Source organism: Cervus canadensis, chromosome 8 (genome assembly GCF_019320065.1).
Source record: "Cervus canadensis isolate Bull #8, Minnesota chromosome 8, ASM1932006v1, whole genome shotgun sequence".
NCBI lineage: Eukaryota > Metazoa > Chordata > Mammalia > Artiodactyla > Cervidae > Cervus > Cervus canadensis.
Genome location: NC_057393.1, coordinates 69356632 through 69380869, shown reverse-complemented (window position 1 = coordinate 69380869; position 24238 = coordinate 69356632). Strand labels below are relative to the sequence as shown.

The following is a 24238-nucleotide window of genomic DNA, read 5'->3' as shown; positions in this document are numbered from 1 at the left end:
TTTTGTAAGGAAAATCCCATTATAATGAAAATCAAGAGCTTGGGCAAATAATTTTGTTGTACAAAAATTCTCTTTTTAACATGAGACCATTCTGTGGGTTGCAAAGACAGGGACTTCAGTGAAGTTTCAGAGTCATCTAATATCAATTTCATACAAGATATCAGTGTCTTATAGACTGCCAAAGTTCATGATTAAGCTATCATCAGTGAGGCACATGTTTTAAATCGTCTTTCCAGTAGGAGATATGCTAAGTAAAAATATGTACAAAGCTTATTCTTAGAGCTACTCTCCTCCCCACCATCCATCTCACAAAGAAGACAAACAGAAAGTGTTTAAATTATCAGAGGTAAGGTCAGTGTCATTTCTCACTTAAGAAACCCTAGAGTACTTCAAGGCCTTAGAAAAAGGGACAATCTGTCTTAAGGGGTATGATGGAAGGTAAGCCTAAAGAGGAGTTTTCTCACAAATTTGGGGTTAAAAACAAAAAATCTAAATCTATACTATAGTGTAAGTTTCTCCAAGCGCTGCTCTAAGAAAAGCCAATAAATAAAACCTGGGCTTACATAATAAAGTCAGAGAATCATTATGCCTATTACCAAGGAATTATTTACTTTATGAAAGATTTTATCATAGAATAACTTAAATATCTGCTTTTCTCATACATTTTGGTATTTTTAAAATAATTTCCTATTTGACAGATGAGCCACCATGTGCTCTGAGGCAAGTCACTGAAATTCTCTAGGCTGTTTCTAGCTGTTTCTGCTTCTGTATAATAAGAATGGTTTTAACCATGCTGCCTGCCTCACTCAGTTTCATGACAATTGAACAAGATAATCTGCATAAAGATACTTTCAAAACTGCATACGCATATTATTACTTTTTTGATTTTTAAAGAGAATCTGCAGAGGAACTTTCAGAATGTGTTCATTATTATTACTAAATAGATACTTTGGTACACTTTAAAATATTTTAAAGGACAATTTTGGATAACATATTCATTCTATAAAAATCAAATCTTTCCATTATTTATTTTTCCTATGTTTCTTAATTCTTTTGCAGTTACTATTACTCATTGTAATTTCCATATTATCAATACCTGGATTATGAGAGGCTCCAGTAGCTTCTCTACAGTGAATGTCTGGACCCGCAGATCCTGAGGATTGATACTCAGTGTGATTGGTGTTTCAGCTGACATGCTTCCTGTGCACAAAAACAAAAAGACATTTACTAATAAAGAAAAAATACTTTCTAGAGGAAAGCACTAATGAAAATCATAGCATATGTGCAATTAGTATTCAAGCACCTCCTCCTGCTATCAGCTGTAGCCCTCAGAGGACAAAGGTGCCAAGTCCACCAACAGAGAAACAAGATATTCCCTGAGTGTTTTCTCAGGTCATGTTTCTGGGCTTGGGTCCTCTAACAAATTAATTTATGCTGGTTTGTTCATGACTAAAATTATAACCCAGCCAAGGCAAGTTTGCATTTGATCAGGAGTCTTAAGTGAAAAATGAATGGCTGAGTTAGAGATATCTTGCAGCAAACACATGCTTTGACTTCCATGAAATCATAAGCACTAACGCAGCCAGAGCCCATATGTTGTCTGTTGTTAATGATCATTCAGATGAGGAATCAGGTAGGACTTTGGAAGACATGATACATCTCTCTATTTGGGGAATCATTTGAGGGTTTTGGAGAAGGAAATGGCAACCCACTCCAGTATTCTTGCCTGGAAAATCCCATGGACGTAGGAGCCTGGTAGGCTACAGCCCATGGGGTCACAAAGAGTCAGACATGACTAAGCGACTTTCTGTGTCTCTCTCTCTCTCTCTCTCTCTCTCTCTAGGGTTTTGATTTGGAGAAGAAAGTTTTGGGCAATTTACTTTCCTTTACAGAAAAGAAACTAACATAAATTGGCATAGTTATTATAAAAAGAAAGGCAAATCTTCATATTTGGGCAAGACAAAATAAGAAAAACATTACAAACCATTCTTTCAGATCTTAATATAAATCGTAAATGTCAGTCCAGTGAGATTTTTTAATAAGAATACATATATAGCAAGTGACCATGTATAGAATTTCATAACATATTCAAAGTAACACATCAGCCATGAAGACTATTACCCAAATTTCTAAGCCCACAAATCTATATTAACTTATTCACAGTCAATAATCACCCAGCAAGTATTTACTGGAGGTTCACAGGATAACAGTAAGAAACACATCTGTCCTATATATAACTTGGCCTATTATTAGCCTATAAACTATTATAGTCTATAGAAGTGTGTGTTACTATCAATGCACAAATCTTTCCATTTAGTTGTTACATATTTTCTTTCAAAGTTTCTTCCAAACTTTCTTTCAAGTTTCTTATTTTCTTACAAAGTCCATTTGTAAAACCAAGGTTGGTTCTGGTTTTATGAATGGACTATGGATAGATAGATAAATGAGTGAAAGAAAGAATGACACATTTTCATGAAATCATGTTTTATCCCAGAATCAGTCCTTTCAACACTCCTCTCAATCTCAGGGATTCTAGAAAAGAACAGTGTTCTTTTTTCTATACCTCTGCCTCCAACCCCTAAGGGAAGTCAGAATCATAGGGTAGGGCCCATATTCCCTCCAACTCCTTGCCCTGAGAGTCTACCCCTCTTCTCCTCCTACTTTTCTCAGCTCCCACTGTTTTAGTTCCACAAAATCAGCATCTCTCTGCCCTTCAGCCTCTCACGCTGTCTCAAATCCTTCCCCTGGATCCATAAATGTTTTAGTGTATATATCCAAAGATAATCATGATCTCTTCATGTACATGTAACTGAAAAGATCAGTGCTTCACTAAGCCTACACTATATGCCTGATACATGTGCAGACAGAGAGATGCACAAACAAAACCACCCTGTACAAAAAAAAATCTTGCTTATTGGCTCTTTTCTTGATGTAATTTAATTCTTAGATAATAATAATTTGTTAAATAGAGGCAAATACTATAGAGCCTAGAAACCTTATGGCTCTCCAAATATATGCCACATGGCTACATTCATTCCATGACTTTCTCACTACAAAAATGGATATGTGAAGTATTCTTGAGAAAAATAAGAATCTGCCAAAGACTGTCTCCAGTACTCAACAGAGAATTTTGTACATAAAGTCAAAATTATGATTTCAAATAAGCTTATAATCAAACATACTCATAATTAATATTTATAATTCTTTCATATATCTTATTAAAAACAAAGATAATTATACTGAAAATTTCAAATGAAACCATTATGACAAATCTAATAATTTAAGAAAGCATTTAAGTACAATTACATCTCCAAAATTGAGTATACTATTAAAAATACTAACACTGTACATACTAATCACTTTGTGTATATTATCAAAACATTTTCTAGTTAACTGAGGAAACTGTTTGGAGATCAAGGCAATAATAGGCATCAAACTGCAGAATTTTGCAGATGAAGTCAAAGCAAGGTCAAAGTCTGACGAGATTTTACCAACCTTTTGTAGCCATAATGCAATGTGAATCCAAAACAAAAATCCTGCTAGGGTATGGGTATTATAACCTAAGGCATTTGCATTTTATAATTCACAAAATTTTAAGAGTTAGAAAGTACCTCCGAAATAATTCAAGGACACCGCCTACAGCATCCTTCATTTCAACAATGTACTGGGAAATGAGATGCTCACTATACCATTAGATGCGAGTGATTACTTTTATAAAGTTCTTCCTCATGTTGAGTTGAAATCTGAAACTTTTTAACTTCTAACCACTACAGATAGTTTTATAAAGTGGGAAAGGTTCAGGTTTAGAAACAAGCAGACTAGATTAAACCCCAACTTTCAGAATTTAAGGGAGGAAAACAAATCTCTTGACAGCAGTAATTGATGTCTCCAGGGATAGTCTGTAAGGCAGAGCAAAGTATCATGTTGATACTTCCTTTCTCCCCAGATTGCCTTTGCCCATATGCCTAACTTTTCTTTACTCCACTTTATTCCCTGCTTTAAATTGAGCTTATAGCAATTTAAAACTCATTCAGTTTAACAAGTATTTCACTTTTAAGTGAAGTTAACTCTGAGAGGCCATGAGGGATACACATTCTATTATGCTTCAGAAGAGTCCATGAGACCAAGGTGATGTGTCCTCCCAGAGCTCATATATACCCTTTCTGACACACTCAGTACCCCCAACTCTCTACTTAGTCCAAGTCCACTTCCAATGCCTATGCCAGCCTCTTTCTGCAACCCAAACTTCTAAGTGCAAATGACAACATGCCCACCCCTATACCTGAGAGGCAGCCAAGAGGCAGCTGTTTACTGATGAGTATTATGGAGCTCAGACACGCAAGTTGTCCATTTGCATGTACCCAAGGCCTCTCAAGTACAAGGTAGAGCCAGAAGTAGAAAGGAAAGGAAGCTGACCATCAGGGGCAAGGGTGAGCTCCCTGTCTATCACCTCATTCTAACAGGAAACGTCAAGGAATACCAGAATTCTAAATCCAGATCTATATCTTTCAGGTCAGTTTGAAGGTATATTTCTCAAGGTAGAAAGATAAGAGGATAAAACCTATATTAGCAACTTGTTAGCTTGATTTGTAGCTTTCACATATGTAAGTATGATATGCAGGCCTCCATGTATATTTTCATTCTGCTCGCTACAAATGTTAAGGATAAAACTACCCAAACTTTCTAGCACTCCATATCACCAAGTTCTTCCCTTTTAGTCAGATTTAGTCAGCTCTTCCATTCTATCCTCAATCTTCTAAAACATGCAGTTAACACAGAGGTACGGTAAAAAGTCATCAGTTCTTTCACGTTTAGGAAAAGACTTTCAAGCTTCGGCAACAAAATTATTTCTCTTTTCCTCTCTGTTTCCCCCTCATTCAAATGCTCTGTTATTATTTTTTCCTTAAGTTTACTTGTTTCCATGCAAGAGTTATTCACTGCATATATTTCTTTACTCCTCTTATTAAAATTATTTCTGTGAACATTCAGCATTACATTCATGAGAAAATAAACAATTTAAATACTCAAAAACACAAAAAAAGTCATAATTTATTGATATCTATGAAGATTACTTAAACTGCTTTTCCATGTGCCTGTTTATTATTACTTATTTATTATTGACCCTCTCTCATGTGATTTTCTCTAGATAATCATTATGCATCATCTCTATTAACATGGTTCTTTCTATGCCCTAATTATTGTCATAACATTAACACACATACACATACATACGTGTGTGTACACATTCACATGACTTCGATGGCTTTATCTGAGAATAGATTTCTTTCCTTCAAGTTTAAAGTGCTTTGATGGTGTCAACAATTCTTCTACCAAAAGTATCTTTGGGCTTCATGAGATCCATTCGGGATCTCATTTAGTGAAATAGAAAAGGGAAATACTTTTAGTAGGTCACAATCCCCACCATCTTCAGTGGTAAAGAATGTGCCTGCCAATGCAAGAGATGTGGATTTGATCCCTGGATCAGGAAGATCCCCTGGAGAAGGAAGTAACAACCCACTCCAGTATTCTTGCCTGGGAAATCCCATGGACAGAGGAGCTAGGCAGGCTACAGTCCATGGGGTCACAAAAGAATTGGATATGACTTAGTGACTAAACAACAAAAATATCCCACGATCATCTCAAATGTTTATATTAGCTGACACTGTACTTCCAAAATATCAGAAGAAAGGGTGAGCAACTAATTAAGGATTTCCAAGTACTGAGATAGTTTCATGAAAGAGAACATTTAGGTCCCATTTGTTTATTTTTGCTTTTATTTCCAATATTCTGGGAGGTGGGTCATAGAGGATCCTGCTGTGATTTATGTCGGAGAGTGTTTTGCCTATGTTCTCCTCTAGGTGTTTTATAGTTTCTGGTCTTACATTTAGATCTTTAATCCATTTTGAGTTTATTTTTGTGTATGGTGTTAGAAAGTGTTCTAGTTTCATTCTTTTACAAGTGGTTGACCAGCTTTCCCAGCACCACTTGTTAAAGAGGTTGTCTTTTTTCCATTGTATATTCTCGCCTCCTTTGTCGAAGATAAGGTGTCCACAGGTTCATGGATTTATCTCTGGGCTTTCTATTCTGTTCCATTGATCTATATTTCTGTCTTTGTGCCAGTACCATACTGTCTTGATGACTGTGGCTTTTGAAACAGATCACCAGCCCAGGCTGGATGCATGAGACAAATGCTCGGGCCTGGTGCACTGGGAAGACCCAGAGGAATCGGGTGGAGAGGGAGGTGGGAGGGGAGATCGGGATGGGGAATACGTGTAAATCCATGGCTGATTCATGCCAATGTATGACAAAAACCACTACAATACTGTAAAGTAATTAGCCTCCAACAAATAAAAATAAATGAAAAAAATAAATAAATAAATAAAAGTGGGGAAAAAAAGAGAACATTTATTTTAATTATCATTAAAAATTTATATTGAGTACATAACAAAAGTAGGCTTCACTCTCCCCCTTCGGCATCCCATAGAAGGGTTAGCTGAATGTGGTTAGGAGTAATGTGAAGGAGTGGAACCAAATGTTAATTGACCAAAAAATCATCTAAATTATAATAAACAGGTTTAAGTAAAGAAAAGGAAAATGGGGCATGGGGGACTTACTGCATAATATTATCACAGTTGATTTTGTATGATTAAGTCTTAGCTAGAGTGAAACCAAATGGAAAGGGGACAACTATAATTTTTAAAATTTCCACTATAATGTCTATACATAGCTATTTTCCAAGTGCACCTCCATCCCCACCCCAAACCCCCATTTCCGTGCTTCCAATGCAATCATCTACTGGATTGTTTGTCCTGTCAAGAAAGAAACACACACATCTTTTACTCATTTGGTGAACAAAAGGATCTTAGGTTTGTCAGAGTCAATAAAATCAAGCAATTGTCTAATAATTGAATTTCTCTCTTTTCAAATGTTCTTCTTACATTTTACAAATACTTTGCATGTATTTGTTTAAGATCAATAATCAGTGTAAGCTCTTCTACCTTGCCTTTTGGTCAGTTATAAGACTTAAGTGATTTGAGATCAGAGGTACCCCTAGACTATAGCGCACCATTCATTTATTCACTATCAACTTATATTTATTGTTTCTACTTTGTGCTAGTCATGGGAAAGGAGAGAGCATAAACAATAAACCTAATAACAGTGACATCGTTTAGTACCTTAGAAAAAGACATGCTAGCAAAAAAGAAAAAGTAAAAACGGAGTAAGTGATAAGAGAGTTGGGAGCAGACTGCAATATTAAATAAGATCAATATTAACCTCAATGAGAAGAGTACAGTTGAGCAAAGACTTCAAGAGGCTAGGAAATTAGCCAAGCAGAGGTCTGAGAGAAGAGCATTCTAGGCAGAGAATGGTGAAAAACTGCAGAAATGGAAGAACTGGAGAAAAAAACCTAATGACAGGAGAGTATTGTCATGTTTGCAGATGAGCCAGGAGGCCAGTGTAAGTGGGTTGGAGTGAACTACAAAAAGTATAATAAAAGAGAAGGTCAGAATTGTACTGGAGTTAGTTAAGGGGGTGCAGGGGGGACTGCAGATCATATCAAACCACGAGACACAGTGCAGGGGTTTGAACACTAGAGAAACATAATTTGTTCTATATTTTGAAAGGATCACTCTGGTGAATAAAATGAAGTATTGAGGGCAAGAGCCAAATTAGGGACACTATTGGGAAACTTCTGGTAGTGACTCCAATGAGAAAGAATAATGGCCTAAACCTGACTGGTGGCAGCAGAAGTGAACAGAAGTGGTCAGATTGTGGACAACTGTGAACCAATAGGAATTCCAGACAGACTGAACAGAGGATAAAAAGAACTCTAGATATCTTTAAGTTTTTTGTCTGTCACAACTGGAAGGATGGTATTGCCATTAACTGAGGTAGGGAGGCTGCAGGAGGAACAGAAAGATGAAGAGCCCAGTTTGGGACATGAGTTGAGATACATACAAATTTAAGATATATAACAGACATCCAAGTAAAGATGTTATTAGTGAGTAGGCAGTTAGATATATGAAAGTAGAGTTTGGGAGAGAAGTCTGGGACCAAAATACAGATTTCAGAGCTGACAACATAAAGGCAGATGAAATGAGACAACCAAGGAGGATGTGGACCAGAAAGAGACAGGTTGGAGTCAAAGGATTATTGTGAATGAATGGAAATATAGGCAGCAGTACTCAGAGGTTTAGAGAATTAAGATTTGCTTTGAGTGAACTAGTAAAATCTGAGTCTTTCAGGCAGACCAATTAGAAAAAGCCCTGTAGGTGTTAGCAGGAAGGCCCCCAGTTTGTCCAACAGACGGGGACAAGATTTCAGCCCCACTCGGCCCCTCACAGAGCAACAGTGCAGCAGCCAGTGTGAGAACCATGCAGCTTCTCCACTCCCACTGTCTGCGAAAGGATCCTTAAATTCTCCTACATTTCATCACCATCTCCTATATTTCCTCACCCAGTAATTAAGAGGACTGGCTTTGAAGCTGGTCTGGGTGAGAATCTAGGCTCTGCTCACTGGTGACTTTAGGCAAGTTAGTGAACCTTGCTAAACATCAGCTTTTTCATAAAAAGCATACGTCAAGGCTGTATATTGTCACCCTGTTTATTTAACTTATATGCAGAATACATCATGAGAAATGCTGGGCTGGAGCAAGCACAAGCTGGAATCAAGATTTCGGGGAGAAATATCAATAACCTCAGATATGTAGATGACATCACCCTTATGGCAGAAAGTGAAGAAGAACTAAAAAGCCTCTTGATGAAAGTGAAAGAGGAGAGTGAAAAAGTTGACTTAAAGCTCAACATTCAGAAAACTAAGATCATGGCATCCGGCCCCATCACTTCATGGCAAATAGATGGGGAAACAGTGGAAACAGTGGCTGACTTTATTTTTCTGGGCTCCAAAATCACTGCAGATGGTGATTGTAGCCATGAAATTAAAAGACGCTTACTCCTTGGAAGGAAAGTTATGACCAACCTAGATAGCATATTAAAAAGCAGAGACATTACTTTGTCAACAAAGGTCCATCTATTCGGGGCTATGATTTTTCCAGTGGTCATGTATGGATGTGAGAGTTGGACTATAAAGAAAGCTGAGCACCAAAGAATTGATGCTTTTGAACTGTGGTGTTGGAGAAGACTCTTGAGAGGCTCTTGGACTGCAAGGAGATCCAACCAGTCCACCCTAAAGGAGATCAGTCCTGGGTGTTCATTGGAAGAACTGATGCTGAAGCTGAAACTCTAGTACTTTGGACACCTGATACAAAGAGCTGACTCATTTGAAAAGACCCTGATGCTGGGGAAGATTGAGGGCAGGAGGAGAAGGGGACGACAGAGGATGAGATGTTTGGAGGGCATCACCAACTCGATGGACATGAGTTTGAGTAAACTCCGGGAGTTGGTAATGGACAGGGAGGCCTGGCGTGCTGCCATTCATGGGGTAACAAAGAGTCGGACATGACTGAGCGACTGAACTGATCTGAACTGAAGAATACCTTCTTCAAAATGATCTTGAAGATTAAAATTAAAAATCCATATAGAAGTCATAACTTAGCCCATGCCTCAGACACCTATTAAGAGCTCAACAAATATTAGTTGATATTACTATCCCCTTTTCAGTAGCAAAGTAGAATCTACTTGTCTACGTTTAGGTTAAACATACCTCTTTCATCTATAGAGCCTGTAATTATTATTCAAAAATGCTTTCGCTCTTTGTTCCCATAATGAAAGGGCTTAACACAAAGCTTCCCTCTGGTGACTCATTTCATTGGATCTCTTGACTTCAAAATCTAAGGCATATTGCCTACATGTGCATTAATTAGAAATGCAGCATGCCTAAATACTCTAAAAAATTCCTAAGGCAAAACAGCCTCATAAAGAGTCTTGAGCCCCTTGAAATCAATTCTAGAGTGAGACATAAGAGGTATGTTCCAGAGATAGGGCTACAATTGTTTGGTTGGTTGGTTGATGTTTTTAGGATTTTTGTTTTCTTTTGTTTTAAGAATAAAACAGAGCAAAGGAAATACAATAGAATGTATATATTCCAACAACGTGGTAGGGCTACGACTATTAAATGTACTACATGTCTGGATCCCTAAGACTCTGAATTTTTTATTTCCTTAACTTTTAAGAATTCTGGATTTCAATATAGCAAAAAAACAAAATCACATTTTATAATAAAATGTAAATATCTTTAGCAGGTTATAATTAAAACTTTCAAAGGCTTCTTGGAAGCATTTGAAGTTCTTTCTAACAACCTTTGGATAGTAATCTTGCTGGTGTTTTTTGAAAAATAATCAAATTGAGCTCCTCCCCCCCAATATTATGTTTTATGGATTCTTTATGAGAAAATACAAATTAAATTCAATTCAAACATTTGTTTCTTCTATTCATAGTAACCAAAATAAAACTTGTTTCCCCACATACAACCTTAATGAGAGCTGCAAAAAAAGATAAAAAACAAAAAATCCAAATGACTGACTTAACTAATATGAAATAAAACAAAGGAAAACATCAGATTCTATTTATATTTAGGTCTTATGTCCTTCTTGTTATGAATGGCTGGCTAGTCTAATGGCCCTCCAAAATAAAGAAAAAGGTTGTAATTCAATTTCTGATTTAACTGAAAAGTAAGACTATATATAAGAATTTTATAAGATGACCTAATTACCCCTCTACTGATAGCACACATTTTAAGTTATTTTACAAAATGACAGTTCACACTAAAAGCTCATTCTTTTTTCACAATGGCACACATTTTCAAAATTGCAGGTAGGAAGAAAGGACAAAAATGCCCCATGGTTATTCTGTGTAGCAATGCCTTTCAACTTAAGGACATTTCGTATAAAATTATACCAGAAGTGAGATCCTATCTCATATAAGCCCAGCTTGAAGTTTACCTGCCTGTTATTTAGAAAGTCAAAAGGTCTAAACCGGTCCAATTGAAATCTAAGAAGAAAATAATCTAGTATGTGAAACCTCAGAGAAGCTTTCACTGATTCACCCAGGACAAGAATAACTTGCACTATAAGCATCAAGTTTAAACAACCAGGGCAGAAGTAACATGCCCTTCATATACACCTTGAAAGTGACAGTAGCTTTCGTTGCTGCAAGTCCAGTGGGCCTATGGGTCAGTTCTACTCCATAATATTATAAGACAGCTCAAATGTATGTGAAGTCTCCTAAGGTCTGGTATTTTTGAAAAGCAGAGAACAAAAAAGAGAATAGCAAAAAAAAGAAAAAAGCAGAATTCATATCAACCTCAATTTGAAGCCAAAAAAAGTCCCATTTCTTCATTTTCTGATTACTCATAAATAAATAAGACCCTGCTTATCAAAATAGATAAAACAAAACCAAAGTCTGAAAACACTACATTCATTTTTCCATAAATCTATTAATATATTTGCAAAAAACAGTAATTTGCAACTGTTTTGAGAATTCCAGCTTTCTTCTCTACTTCCAGGATTTCCATTCTTACATACTCTCTTAAAAGAAGTTTTAAAAGTCTGTGCCACTATTTGCAATAGCCAGGACATGGAAGTAACCCAAATGTTCAACAACAGAGGAATGGATATGAAGATGTGGTATATATATAATGGAATGTTACTGAGCCATAAAAAGTAACAAAATTGTGCAGTTTGCAGAGACTTGGATAGACCTAGAGACTGTCATACAGAGTGAAGTAAGTCAGATAGAGAAAAACAAATATCATATAATATTGCTTATATGTAGAATCTAGAAAATGATACAGATGAACTTATTTGCAAAGCAGAAATACAAACACTGACATAGAGAATGGACGCATGGATACTAAGGTGGGAAGAGGGGTGGAATGGTGTGAGAACGGGATTGACATATATATACTACTGTGTGTAAAATATTAGATAACTAATGATAGCCTACTGTATAGCACAGGGAACTCAGCTCTGTGGTGACCTAAATGGTAAAGAAATTTTTAAAAAGGGCGGGGGGGGGGGGGGACATATATATATGTATAGTTGATTCAGTTTGCTATATATGGCAGAAACTGACACATACATAGTGGTAAAGCAACTATACTCCAATAAAAATTAATTAAAAAAAAAAAAAGTCTGATCCAAGGTTATTCCCTCTTCCTACTAATGCCTCTCTTTAGGAAAGTAGCAACTTGGAATAAAATCTGGCAAACCTCGGGTTTCTGAGGGAAAGGGATGTTTATTTCCTTTGCTTTCCTTTGTGAACATGTATGCTTAACTCTGGATAGACTTGTGCTTTCTCATTCACACACTGAAGCTCCTTTCTTTCTTGACATAGGCCAGAGGCATCGATGTACAGCAAGTTTCCTTAGTCATCAACTATGACTTCCCCACCAGTAGCAAAAACTACATCCACAGAATTCCTCATGGTGGATGTTTCGGCCATAAGATTATGGCTATTAACATGGTGAGAGAAGAAGACAAGAGGACTCTTTGAGACACTGAGACCTTCTACAGCACCTCCACTGAGAAGATGCCCCTTAATGTTGCTGACCTCACATGAGAGGAGTTGTGCTACCTAGCACCAGCCAGGGATCAAACCTTGGAGCGGGCCAAGGAGCAGCAGAAGGGAAGGGAAGAGAACCAAGGGATGGACATCTTGCCATTTTTCTTTTTTTATCTTTGACTCTTGGAACAAATGTCACTTTTTGAGGCAAAAAAAAAGAAAAGCCTGTGCCAGAATTGTCAGTCTAACCATCCAAGCCCACCATTTTACCATGACTTTTTAAAATTTTCTCCAAGAACTCTGACTATATACCTGTTAGCCATATTTAACTACTTCTAATCCCACATAGTATTTTTTCTATAGTAAATAAAAGACTTCCTCCTCTGAATTCCTTCTGACCATTCCTCCCCAGTGTCTTTTGCTAGCTCTTCCTTATCTACATGTGTGTGTGTGCATTCTAAGTCGCTTCAGTCATGCCTGGCTCCGTGTGACCCCATAGACCGTAGCCCGCCAGGTTCTTCTGTCCATGGGATTCTCCAGGCAAGAATACTGGAGTGGGTAGTCATGCCCTCCTCCAGGTAATCTTCCTGACCCAGGGATCGAACCTGTGTCTTACATCTCCTGCATTGGCAGGAGTGTCACCTGGGAAGCCCTCCTTATCTGCTAACTCCTGTTAACTACAGGTCTTACCGCAGGTTCCACCCCTTACATCCTATTCATTGCTCACATTACATTGTTCTTTCAGAACAATATCATCCTGGAGTTTCAATTCAACTTACAACCTCTGATTCAACAGTCCAGACCTCTCACCTAAGCTTTAGAGCCCCTAATCCACTACCCACTGAGCTGTCTCACAGGCACCTCAAAACTGAACTCCATGATCTTGTCCTCAAAACCTGTTACCACCATCCTCAGTTCTGATCTGGATTAATTACATCATCACATAATGGGAACTTGCATTCAACCCAGTAATTTGAAGGTCATCTCCAAATATTTTCTTTCACTTTGCCTCTCTCTTCACATCAGATTAGCAGAAAAATTACATAACTTCTATTCCCTTAACTCTTCTTATATTGGCCATTTCTTCTCTATTTGTATTGGTACTTCCTTAGTTCAAACCGTGGTTAGGCTTACTTAGACTTTCCAATGATATCCTAACTGATCTCCCTTCTAGTTTCTCACAACCTCCAATTCACCCTCCAAACTATTCCCAAAGTGATCTCTTTAATATGAAATAAGATAATGTTACACTAATCCCCTGATTAAAACTGTCAACTGTCACACATTCTTCTTCTGAACACAATAGAGTTTCAGTTCAGTTCAATTCAGTTCAGTCACTCAGTCATGTCAGACTCTTTGCGACCCCATGAACCACAGCACGCCAGGCCTACCTGTCCATCACCAACTCCCGGAGTCCATCCAAACTCATGTCCATTGAGTCGGTGATGCCATCCAACCACCTCATCCTCTGTTGTCCCCTTCTCCTACTGCCCCCAATCTTTCCCAGCATCAGGGCCTTTTCCAATGAGTCAGTTCTTTGTATCAGGTGGCCAAAATATTGGAGTTTCAGCTTCAACATCAGTCCTTCTAATGAACACCCAGGACTGATTGCCTTTAGGATGGACTGGCTGGATCTCCTTGCAGTCCAAGGGACTCTCAAGAGTCTTCTCCCACTCCACAGTTCAAAAGCATCAATTCTTCGGTGCTCAGCTTTCTTTATAGTCCAACTCTCACATCCATACATGACTACTAGAAAAACCATAGCCTTGACTATACGGCCTTTTAGGCTCCACTGAAAGACTCGAGGCAATTTGGTCTTCCCTATCTCTCCAGCTTTTTCTTTTTCTTTGACTCACTGCCTCCCTGTACTCCATCCACGCTAAAGAACTTGAAGTTCTCTAAATGGACCATATTATTTCATGGCCCTAGATTTCTACTCATTCTGTATTCTTGGTCTGAAATAATCTTCCTAATATCCACTCAGTAAATGCTTGCTCATTTTCCCAACCTCAGCTCAAACAATCTTCTTTACATCTTAATAAACACACACACACATAAGAGCATACACGCTCATAGAGGAAGTAAGCAATGCTTTACTCTGCACCCTACACAGATCTCTAAGAGAATCATCAGCATCCTACCATCTCCCAGGATTTATTATAATATATGGTTGAACAGAGACATGTTTATGTCACTTCCTCCCATCAAAACTGAGGGAAGACAGGAAAACCCAAAATTAAACCTCTATCTTCAAGGAAACTTGTCATTATCCCAACTTACAAATAAATGAAAGAAAGAACGAGAGAGAGAAAGAAAAGAGGAGAGAACCAAAAAAACGCATATAAATAAGGATTAATGAAGGAAACAGAGGAAGAACTCGGTGAAATAGTTATTTGTTGCTGTTTTTCAGTTGCTAAGTCATGCCCAACTCTTTGCAACCTCATGGACTGCAGCACACCAGGCTCCTCTGCCCTCCACTGTCTCCTGGAATCTGCGCAAATTCTTGTCTATTGATGTTATCTAATCATCTCATCCTCCATTGCCCTCTTCTCTGTTTGCCTTCAGTCTTTTCCAGAATTAGTCTTTTCCAGTGAGTTGGCTCTTCATATCAGGTGGCCAAAGTATTGGAGCTTCAGTTGAGCAACAGACCTTCCAATGAATATTCAGGGTTGATTTCCTTTAGGATTGACTGATGTGATCTCCTTGCAGTCCAAGGGACTCTCAAGAGTCTTCTCCAGTGCCACAATTCGAAAGCCATCAGTTCTTCAGCACTCAGTCTTCTTTATGGTCCAACTCTCACATCTGTAAATTACTACAAGAAAAACTATAGCTTTGACTATACGGACCTTTGTCGGCAAAGTGATGCCTCTGCTTTTTAGTATACTGTCTAGGTTTGTCATAGCTTTCCTTCCAAGGAGCAAGCATGTTCTATTTTCATGGCTATAGTCACTGTCCACAGTGGTTTTGGGGCCCAAGAACATAAAATCTGTCATTTCTTCCACTTTTTCCCATTCTATTTGCTGTGAAGTGATGGAACCAAATGCCATGATCTTAGCTTTTTTAATATTGAGTTTCAAACCAGTTTTATCACTCTCCTCTTTCACCCTCATCAAGAGGCTTTTTAAGTTCCTCTTCACTTTCTGCCATTAGAGTGGTATCATCTGCATATCTGAGATTATTGATATTTCTCATGGAAATCTTGATTCCAGCTTGTGATTTAACCAGTCCAGCATTTCACATAATGTACTCTGTATATTAGTTAAATAAGCAGGTGACAACATACAGGCTTGATGTATTCCTTTCCCAATTTGGAACCAGTCAGCTTTTTCATGCCCGGTTCTAACTGTTGCTTCTTGACCCACACACATGTTTCTCAGGAGATAGGCAAGGTGGTCTTGTACTCCCCTCTCTTTGAGAACTTTCCACAGTTTGTGATCCACACAATGACTTTAGCATAGTCGATGAAGCAGAAGTAGATGTTTTTCTGGAATTCCCTTGCTTTTTCCATGTTGTTATTTTGATCTCTGGTTCCTCTGCCTCTTCGAAACTCAGCCTGTACACCTGTAAGTTCTCAGTTCAGGTACTGCTGAAGCCTAGCTTGAAGGATTTTGAACATAACCTTGTTCACATGTGAAAGTTATATGCGGACTCAAATACACACACACACAAAGATACACACGTGTATACAAAATGTCCTCACTTTTAAAAAAAACTCAAAGAAGAGTTGCAAAATTCAAAAAAGAGGCAAAAGATCATAGGGAATAAAAACAAGATAGAAGAACTCAAAACACAAATAGAAGCAAAAAACAAAACACTACAGGATCTTCCCTAGTAGCTCAGTGGTTAAGAATCTGGCTTGCAATGCAGGGGACATGGGTTCAATCCCTGCTTGGGGAATGAAGATCCCACATGCCACAGGACAACTAAACCCGGGCACCTCAACTACTGAGCCCTCACCATAATGTAAGGATCTATGCAGCACAACAAAGATCCCACATGCTGCAACTAAAATCCAAGGTATCCAAATAGATAAATAAACATAAAAAATAAAACAAAAAGTGAAACACTATAACATAAAAGTAACATTTTCAGCTCAGTTCAGTTGCTCAGTCATGTCCGCTTCTTTACCACCCCATGGACCGCAGCACACCAGGCTTCCCTATCCATAACCAACTCCTGTAGATTGCTCAAACTCATGTGCATCGAGTCAGTGATGCCATTCAACCATCTCATCCTCTGTCATCCCCTACACCTTCTCCCTTCAATCTTTCCCAGCATCAAGGTCTTTTCTAATGAGTCAGTTCTTCACATCAGGTGACCAGAGTACTGGAGCTTCAGCTTCAACATCAGTCCTTCCAACAAATATTCAGCACTGATTTCCTTTAGGATTGACTGGTTGAATCTCCTTGAAGTCCAAGGGACTCTCAAGAGTCTTCTCCAACACCACAGTTCAAAAGCATCAATTCTTTGGTGCTCAGCTTTCTTTATGGTCCAACTCTCACATCCGTACATGACTACTGGAAAAACCACACCATTGACTAGACAGATCTTTGTCGGCAAAGTAATGCCTCTGCTTTTTAATATGCTGTCTAAGTAGGTCATAACTTTCCTTCCAAGGAGCAAGCGTCTTTTAATTTCATGGCTGCAGTCATCATCTGCAGTGATTTTGGAGCCCAGGAAAATAAAGTCTCTCACTGGTTCCATTGTTTCCCCATCTATTTGCCTTGAAATGATGGGACCAGATGCCATGATCTTCATTTTTTGAATGTTGAGCTTTAAGCCAGCGTTTTCACGCTCCTCTTTCATTTTCATCAAGAATCTCTTCAGTTCCTCTTCACTCTCTGCCATAAGGATGGTGTCATCTGCATATCTGAGGTTATTGATATTTCTCCCAGCAATCTTGTTTCCAGCTTGTGCTTCATCCAGTCTGGCGTTTCGCATGATATACTCTGTACATAAGTTAAATAAGTAGGGTGCCAATATACAGCCTTGATGTACTCTTTTCCCAATTTGGAACCAGTCAATTGTGCCATGTCCTGTACTAACTTTTGCTTCTTGACCTGCATATAGATTTCTCAGGAGGCAGGTAAGGTGGTCTGAGAGTTCCATCTCTTTAAGAATTTTCCACAGTTTGTTGTGATCCACACAGTCAAAGGCTTTGGCATAGTCAATAAAGCAGATGTTTTTCTGGAACTCTCTTGCTTTTTCTAGGATCCAACAGATGCTGGCAATTTGATCTCTTGTTCCTCTGCCTTTTCTAAATCCAGCTTGAACATCTGGAAGTTCACAGTTCAGGTACTGTTGAAGCCTGGCTTGGAGAATTTTGAGCATTACTTTGCTAGCATGTGAGATGAGTGCAATTGTGTGATAGTTTGAACATTGCTTGGTATTGCCTTTCTTTGGGATTTGAATGAAAATGAAAAGGCAAAAAGTAACATTAGAAGCATCCAATATACATGGACAGAGAGTGCATTAGGAAAGATAGAGGACAGACTAGTAAAATCACTATCAAAATAGATGGAAAAACTCAAATACTCATCTTTCCTCATCTTTCATAGCAAGGAATCAATAGATATTGTTTAAAGTTGAGTGTAATTTAAAACAATTTCTCATTCAAGGAAAAATAGGCAAATATCCCTTAAGTATATAAAAAGCTGCCCAACTTTGTTCATAATCAAAGAAATACACATTAAATCTACCCTGAGATACAATTTCTCACCTTGCAGATCGGCAAATATTCAAAATTTAGATAACAACCTCTGTTAGTAAAGCTATAGTGTATCAGACACCCTCATAAATTGTGTGTGGTTATGCAAAATGTTGTTCCTACAGATGGCGAATTTGCAATATACATATACCCTTTGACCCAGTGATCTCACTTCTGGAAATCTATCCCCAAAATGAAAACTATAACATAACATTTGTAAATCAACTATACTTCAATTTTTTTAAATATTGATTATATCTTTCAGAAAATCTGTGAGAGCAACTATTAAAATTTTTTAAATCTAATATATGCCCAAGACAATTCTTTGCAGCAATATTTTTAAAAGGAGAGGAAACAAACGAAGGAAGGAAGGGGACACTATGTATGGTATATCCACACAAACAAATACAACCTAGCTGTAAAAAAGAGTGAGGAAGTTTTCTCTATATGCTACTGTGGAGTGATTTTTCATAGTGAAAAAAGAAAGCAAGGTTCAAAACAGTGTTTATAGCACAGTACCTTTACATAAGAAAATTGTAAAAAAGTTAGACTTTTGTTGGCAAACTAATGTCTCTGCTTTTTAATATGCGATCTAGGTTGGTCATAGCTTGTTCTTCCAAGGAGCAAGTATCTTTTAATTTCATGGCTACAGTCATCATCTGCAGTGATTTTGGAGCCCAGGAAAATAAAGTCTCTCACTGTTTCCATTGTTTCCCCATCTATTTGCCATGAAGTGATGGGACCAGATACCATGATTTTCTTTTTTTGAATGTTGAGTTTTAAGCCAGCTTTTTCACTATTCTCTTTCACTTTCATCAAGAGGCTCTTTAGTTCTCTTTGCTTTCTGCCGTAAGGGTGGTGTCATCTGCATAACTGAGGTTATTGATATTTCTCCCTGCAATTTTGATTCCAGCTTGTGCTTCATCCAGCCCAACATTTCACATGATGAACTCTGCATATAAGGGTGACAATATACAGCTTTGCCATTCTCCTCTCCCAATCTGAAACCAGTCCATTGTTCCATGGCTGGTTGTAACCATTGCTTCTTGACCTGCAAAAGATTTCTCAGGAGGCAGGTAAGGTGGTCTGATATTCCCATCTCTTGAAGAATTTTATGCAGTTTTTTGTGATCCACACAGTCAAAGGCTTTGGCATAGTCAATAAAACTGAAGTAGATGTTTTTCTGGAACTCTCTTGCTTTTTCTAGGATCCAACAGATGCTGGCAATTTGATCTCTGGTTCCTCTGCCTTTTCTAAATCCAACTTGAACATCTGGAAGTTCTCAGTTCACGTACTGTTGAATCTCCTAGCTTGGAAAAACTTGACCATTGCTTTGCTAGTGTGTGAGATGAGTGCAATTGTGTGGTAGTTTAAACATCGTTTGGCATTGCCTTTCTTTGGAATGGAATGAAAACTGACATTTTCCAGTCCTGTGGCCACTGCTGAGTTTTCCAAATTTGCTGGCATACTGAGTGCAGACTTTGACAGCATCATCTTTTAGGATTTGAAATAGCTCACCTGGAATTCCATCACATCCATTAGTTTTGCTCATAGTGATGCTTCCTAAGGCCCACTTGACTTTGCACTCCAGGATGTCTGGCTCTAGGTGAGTGATCACACCATCATGGTTATCTGGGTCATTAATATCTCTTTTGTACAATTCTTTTGTGTATTCTTGCCACCTCATCTTAATATCTTTTGCTTCTGTTAGGTTCATACCATTTCTGTCCTTTATTGTGCCCGTCTTCACATGAAATGTTCCCTTGGTGTCTCTAACTTTCTTGAAGAAATCTCTAGTCTTTCCCATTCTACTGTTTTCCTCTATTTCTTTACATTGATCACTTAGGAAGGCTTTCCTATCTCTCCTTGCTATTCTTTGGAACTCTCCATTCAGATGGGTATATCTTTCCTTTTCTCCTTGCCTTTTGCTTCTCTTCTTTTCTCAGCTATTTGTAAGGCCTCCTCAGACAACCATTTTGTCCTTTTGCATTTCTTTTTCTTAAGGATGGTTTTGATCACCACCTCCTATACAATGTCTCAAACCTTTATCCATAGTTCTTCAGGCACTCTATCAGATCTAATCCCTTGAATTTATTTGCCATTTCCACTGTATAGTTGTAAGGGTTTTGATTTAGGTCATACTTGAATGGTATAGTGGTTTTCCCTACTTTCTTCAATTTAACTCTGAATTTGGCAATAAGGAGTTCATTATCTGAGCCACAGTCAGCTCCTGATCTTGTTTTTGATGGCTTTTAAAGAGCTTCTCCACCTTCAGCTGCAAAGAATAAAATCTATCTGACTTCTGTATTGACCATCTGGTGATGTCCATGTTTAGAGTCATCTCTTGTGTTGTTGGAAGAGGGTGTTTGCTACGATCAGTGCATTATCTTGGCAAAACTCTGTTAGCCTTTGCCCTGCTTCATTCTGTACTCCAAGGCCAAACTTGACTATTATTCCAGGTATCTCTTGACTTGCTACTGTTGCATACCAGTCCCCTATGATGAAAAGGACATCTTTTCTGGTCTTAATTCTAGATCATTTGGGTCTTCATAGAACCGCTCAAGTTCAGCTTTTTGGCATTAGTGGTTGGGGCGTAAGCTTGGATTACTAAGATATTGAATGGTTTGCCTTGGAAACAGAGATCATTCTGTTGTTTTTGAGACTGCACCCAAGTACTGCATTTCAGACTCTTTTTTTGACTATCAGCATTATTCCATTTCTTCTAAGGGATTCTTGCCTACAGTAGTAGATATAATGGTCATCTGAATTAAATTCACCCATTCCAGTCCATCTTAGTTCACTTATTCCTAAAATGTTGATGTTTACTCTTTCCATCTCCTGTTTGACCACTTCCAATTTACCTTGATTCATGGGCCTAACATTCCAGGTTCCTATGCAGTATTGTTCTTTACAGCATCGCACTTTACTTTCAGCACCAGACACATCCACACCTGGACGTTGTTTCCACTTTGTCTCAGTCTCTTCATTCCTTCTGTAGCTATTTCTCCACTCTTCTCCAGTAGCATATTGGGCACCTACCAATCTGGGGAGCTCATCTTTCAGTGTCATATCACTTTGCTTTTTCATATTGTTCATGAGGTTCTCAAGGCAAGAATGCTAAAATGGTTTGCCATTCCCTTCTCCAGTGGACTATGTTTTGTCAGAACTCTTCCTGAATTCTAGATCATCATCTGTCATCTGATTGGATATCCCACAAATAAATCCAAATCCCAAACTAAAAAAAAAATAAAATAAGGACCATATTTTTACTCTAATCCTAGAGAGATAGCCTCTAGGACAAAAAGAATGGCAAAGTAATTCTAAACTACATTTAGCATTCTTATATATATGTGTGGTGTAATGGGCTTCCCAGGTGGTGCTAGTGTTAAGAACCTTCCGACGCAGGAGATGTAAGAGGCATAGCCTCGATCCCTTGGTTGGGAAGATCCCTTGGAGAAGGGAATCTCAGCCCACTCCAGTTTTCTTGCCTGAAGAATGCCATGTACAGAGGAGCCTGGAGAGCTACAGTCCATAGGGATGCAAAGAGTCAGACATGACTGAAGAGACTTAGCATGCATGCACGTGTGTAATATATATATATTCTTATTATATGTATATACACATGTTGCTGCTCAGTCACCAAGTTGTGTCCAACTCTTCATGACACCATGGACTGCAGCGCACCAGGCTTCCCTGTCCCTCACCATCTCCTGGAGTTTGCCCAAGTTTGTGTCCATTGCATCAGTGATGCCATCCAGCCATCTCATCTGTCACCCTATTCTCCTTCTCCTTTCCAATGAGTCAGCTGTTCACATCAAGTGGCCAACATATGTATACACATACATAAGGATAAAGCAAACAAATAATTATATTCACACTATTAGGAAATAAGATTCCAGAATAAAAAAAAAGAGAGAGAGATACAGATAGCCAACAGGCTCATGAAAAATGCTTAATATCTCTAATCATCAGAGAAATGCAAATTAAAATGACAGTGAGACACCACCCAACACCTGTCAGAATGGCTATCATCAAAAAGAACATAAATAACAAATGCTGGCAAGGATGTAGAGAAATGCAACCTTTGTACACTGTTGGTGGGAAGGTAAACTGATAAAATCACTGTGGGAAACAGCATGGAGTTTTCTCAGAAACTAAAAATGAAACTACCATATGATTCAGCAATTCCACATGTGGGTATATAGCTGAAGAAAATGAAAACATTAATTTGAAAGGATTCATGTACAAAAAAGAACTTAACAACCCAAATAACCACAATGGTGTGATCACTCACCTAGAGCCAGACATCCTAGAGTGTAAAGTCAAGTGGGCCTTAGGAAGCATCACTATGAGCAAAGCTAATGGAGGTGATGGAATTCCAGGTGAGCTATTTCAAAACCTAAAAGATGATGCTGTCAAAGTCTGCACTCAGTATGCCAGCAAATTTGGAAAACTCAACAGTGGACACAAGACTGGAAAATGTCAGTTTTCATTCCATTCCAAAGAAAGGCAATGCCAAAGAATGTTCAAACTACCGCACAATTGCACTCATCTCACACACTAGCAAAGTAATGCTCAAAATTTTTCCAAGCTAGGCTTCAACAGTACGTGAACTGAGAACTCCCAGATGTTCAAGTTGCATTCAGAAAAGGCAGAGGAACCAGAGATCAAATTGCCAGCATCTGCTGGATCATAGAAAAATCAAGAGAGCTCCAGAAAAATACCTACTTCTGCTTTAGTGACTACGCCAAAGCCTTTGACTGTATGGATCACAACAAACTGTGGAAAATTCTTCAAGAGATGGGAATATCAGACCACCTTACCTGCCTCCTGAGAAATCTGTAAGCAGGTCAAGAAACAAAAGTTAGAATGGGACATGGAACAATGGACTGGTTCCAAATCGGGAAAGGAGTACATCAAGGCTGTATATTGTCACCTTGTTTATTTAACTTAAATGCAAAGTACATCATGCAAAATGCCAGGCTGGATGAAGCACAAGCAAGCTGAAATCAAGCTTGCCGGGAAAAATATCAATAACCTCAGATATGCAGATAACACCATCCTTATAGCAGAAAGAGAAGAGGAACTGAAGAGATTCTTGATGAAAGTGAAAGAGGAGAGTGAAAATGCTGGCTTAAAACTCAACATTCAAAAAAAGAAGATCATGGCAACCAGTCCCATCACTTCATGGCAAATAGATGGGGAAACAATGGAAACGGTGAGAGACTTTACTTTCTTGGACTCCAAAATCACCACAGATGGTGACTGCAGCCATGAAATTAAAAGACGTTTGCTCCTTGGAAGAAAAGTTATGACCAACGTAGACAGCATATTAAAAAGCAGAGACATTACCAACAAAGGTCTGTCTAGTCAAAGCTATGATTTTTCCAGAAGTCATGTACGGATGTGAGAGTTGGACCATAAAAAAAGCTGAGCACCGAAGAATTGATGCTTTTGAACTGTGGTGTTGGAGAAGACTCTTGAGAGTACCCTGGACTGCAAAGAGTCAAACCAGCCAATCCTAAAGGAAATCAGTCCTGAATATTCTTCGGAAGGACTGATGCTGAAGCTGGAAGCTTCAAACCTTTGGCCACCTGATGTGAAGAACTGACTCATTAGAAAAGACCCTGATTCTTGGAAAGATTGAGGGCAGGAGGAGAAGGGGACAACGGAGGATGAGATGGTTGTATGGCATCACTGACTAGATGGTCGTGAGTTTGAGCAAGTTCTGGGAATTGGTGATGGACAGGGAAGCCTGGTGTGCGGCAGTCCATGGGGTCTCAAAGAGCCGGACATGACTAAGTGACTGCACTGAATATACTTCAAAGTTCATAGCAGAATTATTTACAATTGCCAAGATACAGAAGAAGCCTAGGTGTCCATCAACAGATGAACAGATAAAGATGTGCTATAGATATTCAAAAGAATACTATTTAGCTGTAAAAAATGAAATTGTGTTAACTGCAACAACGTGGACGGACTTAGAGAGTACTCTGCATAGTGAAATAAGTCATACAGAGAAAGACAAATACTGTATGTTATCATTTGTATGTGGAATCTAAAAAATAAA

At 38.4% G+C, this 24238-nt stretch overlaps 1 protein-coding gene and 1 non-coding gene across 7 annotated transcripts in view; one reads left to right on the top strand and one right to left on the bottom strand.

Moving 5' to 3' along the window:
* CTNNA3 (catenin alpha 3) overlaps nt 1–24238 on the bottom strand; it is a 1829362-nt gene that overhangs the window by 1773872 nt on the left and 31252 nt on the right. For all 6 annotated transcript variants that reach the window (XM_043476813.1, XM_043476816.1, XM_043476818.1 and 3 more), the window contains exon 2: nt 1097–1200. In XM_043476813.1, the coding sequence (XP_043332748.1) occupies nt 1097–1195 (99 nt within the window). In that variant the 5' untranslated portion in view covers nt 1196–1200. The remainder of the gene's footprint in view (nt 1–1096; nt 1201–24238) is intronic.
* Nucleotides 12095–12225, top strand: LOC122446919. Its single transcript, XR_006271061.1, has one exon. It is a non-coding gene; the product is annotated as a small nucleolar RNA SNORA67 (small nucleolar RNA).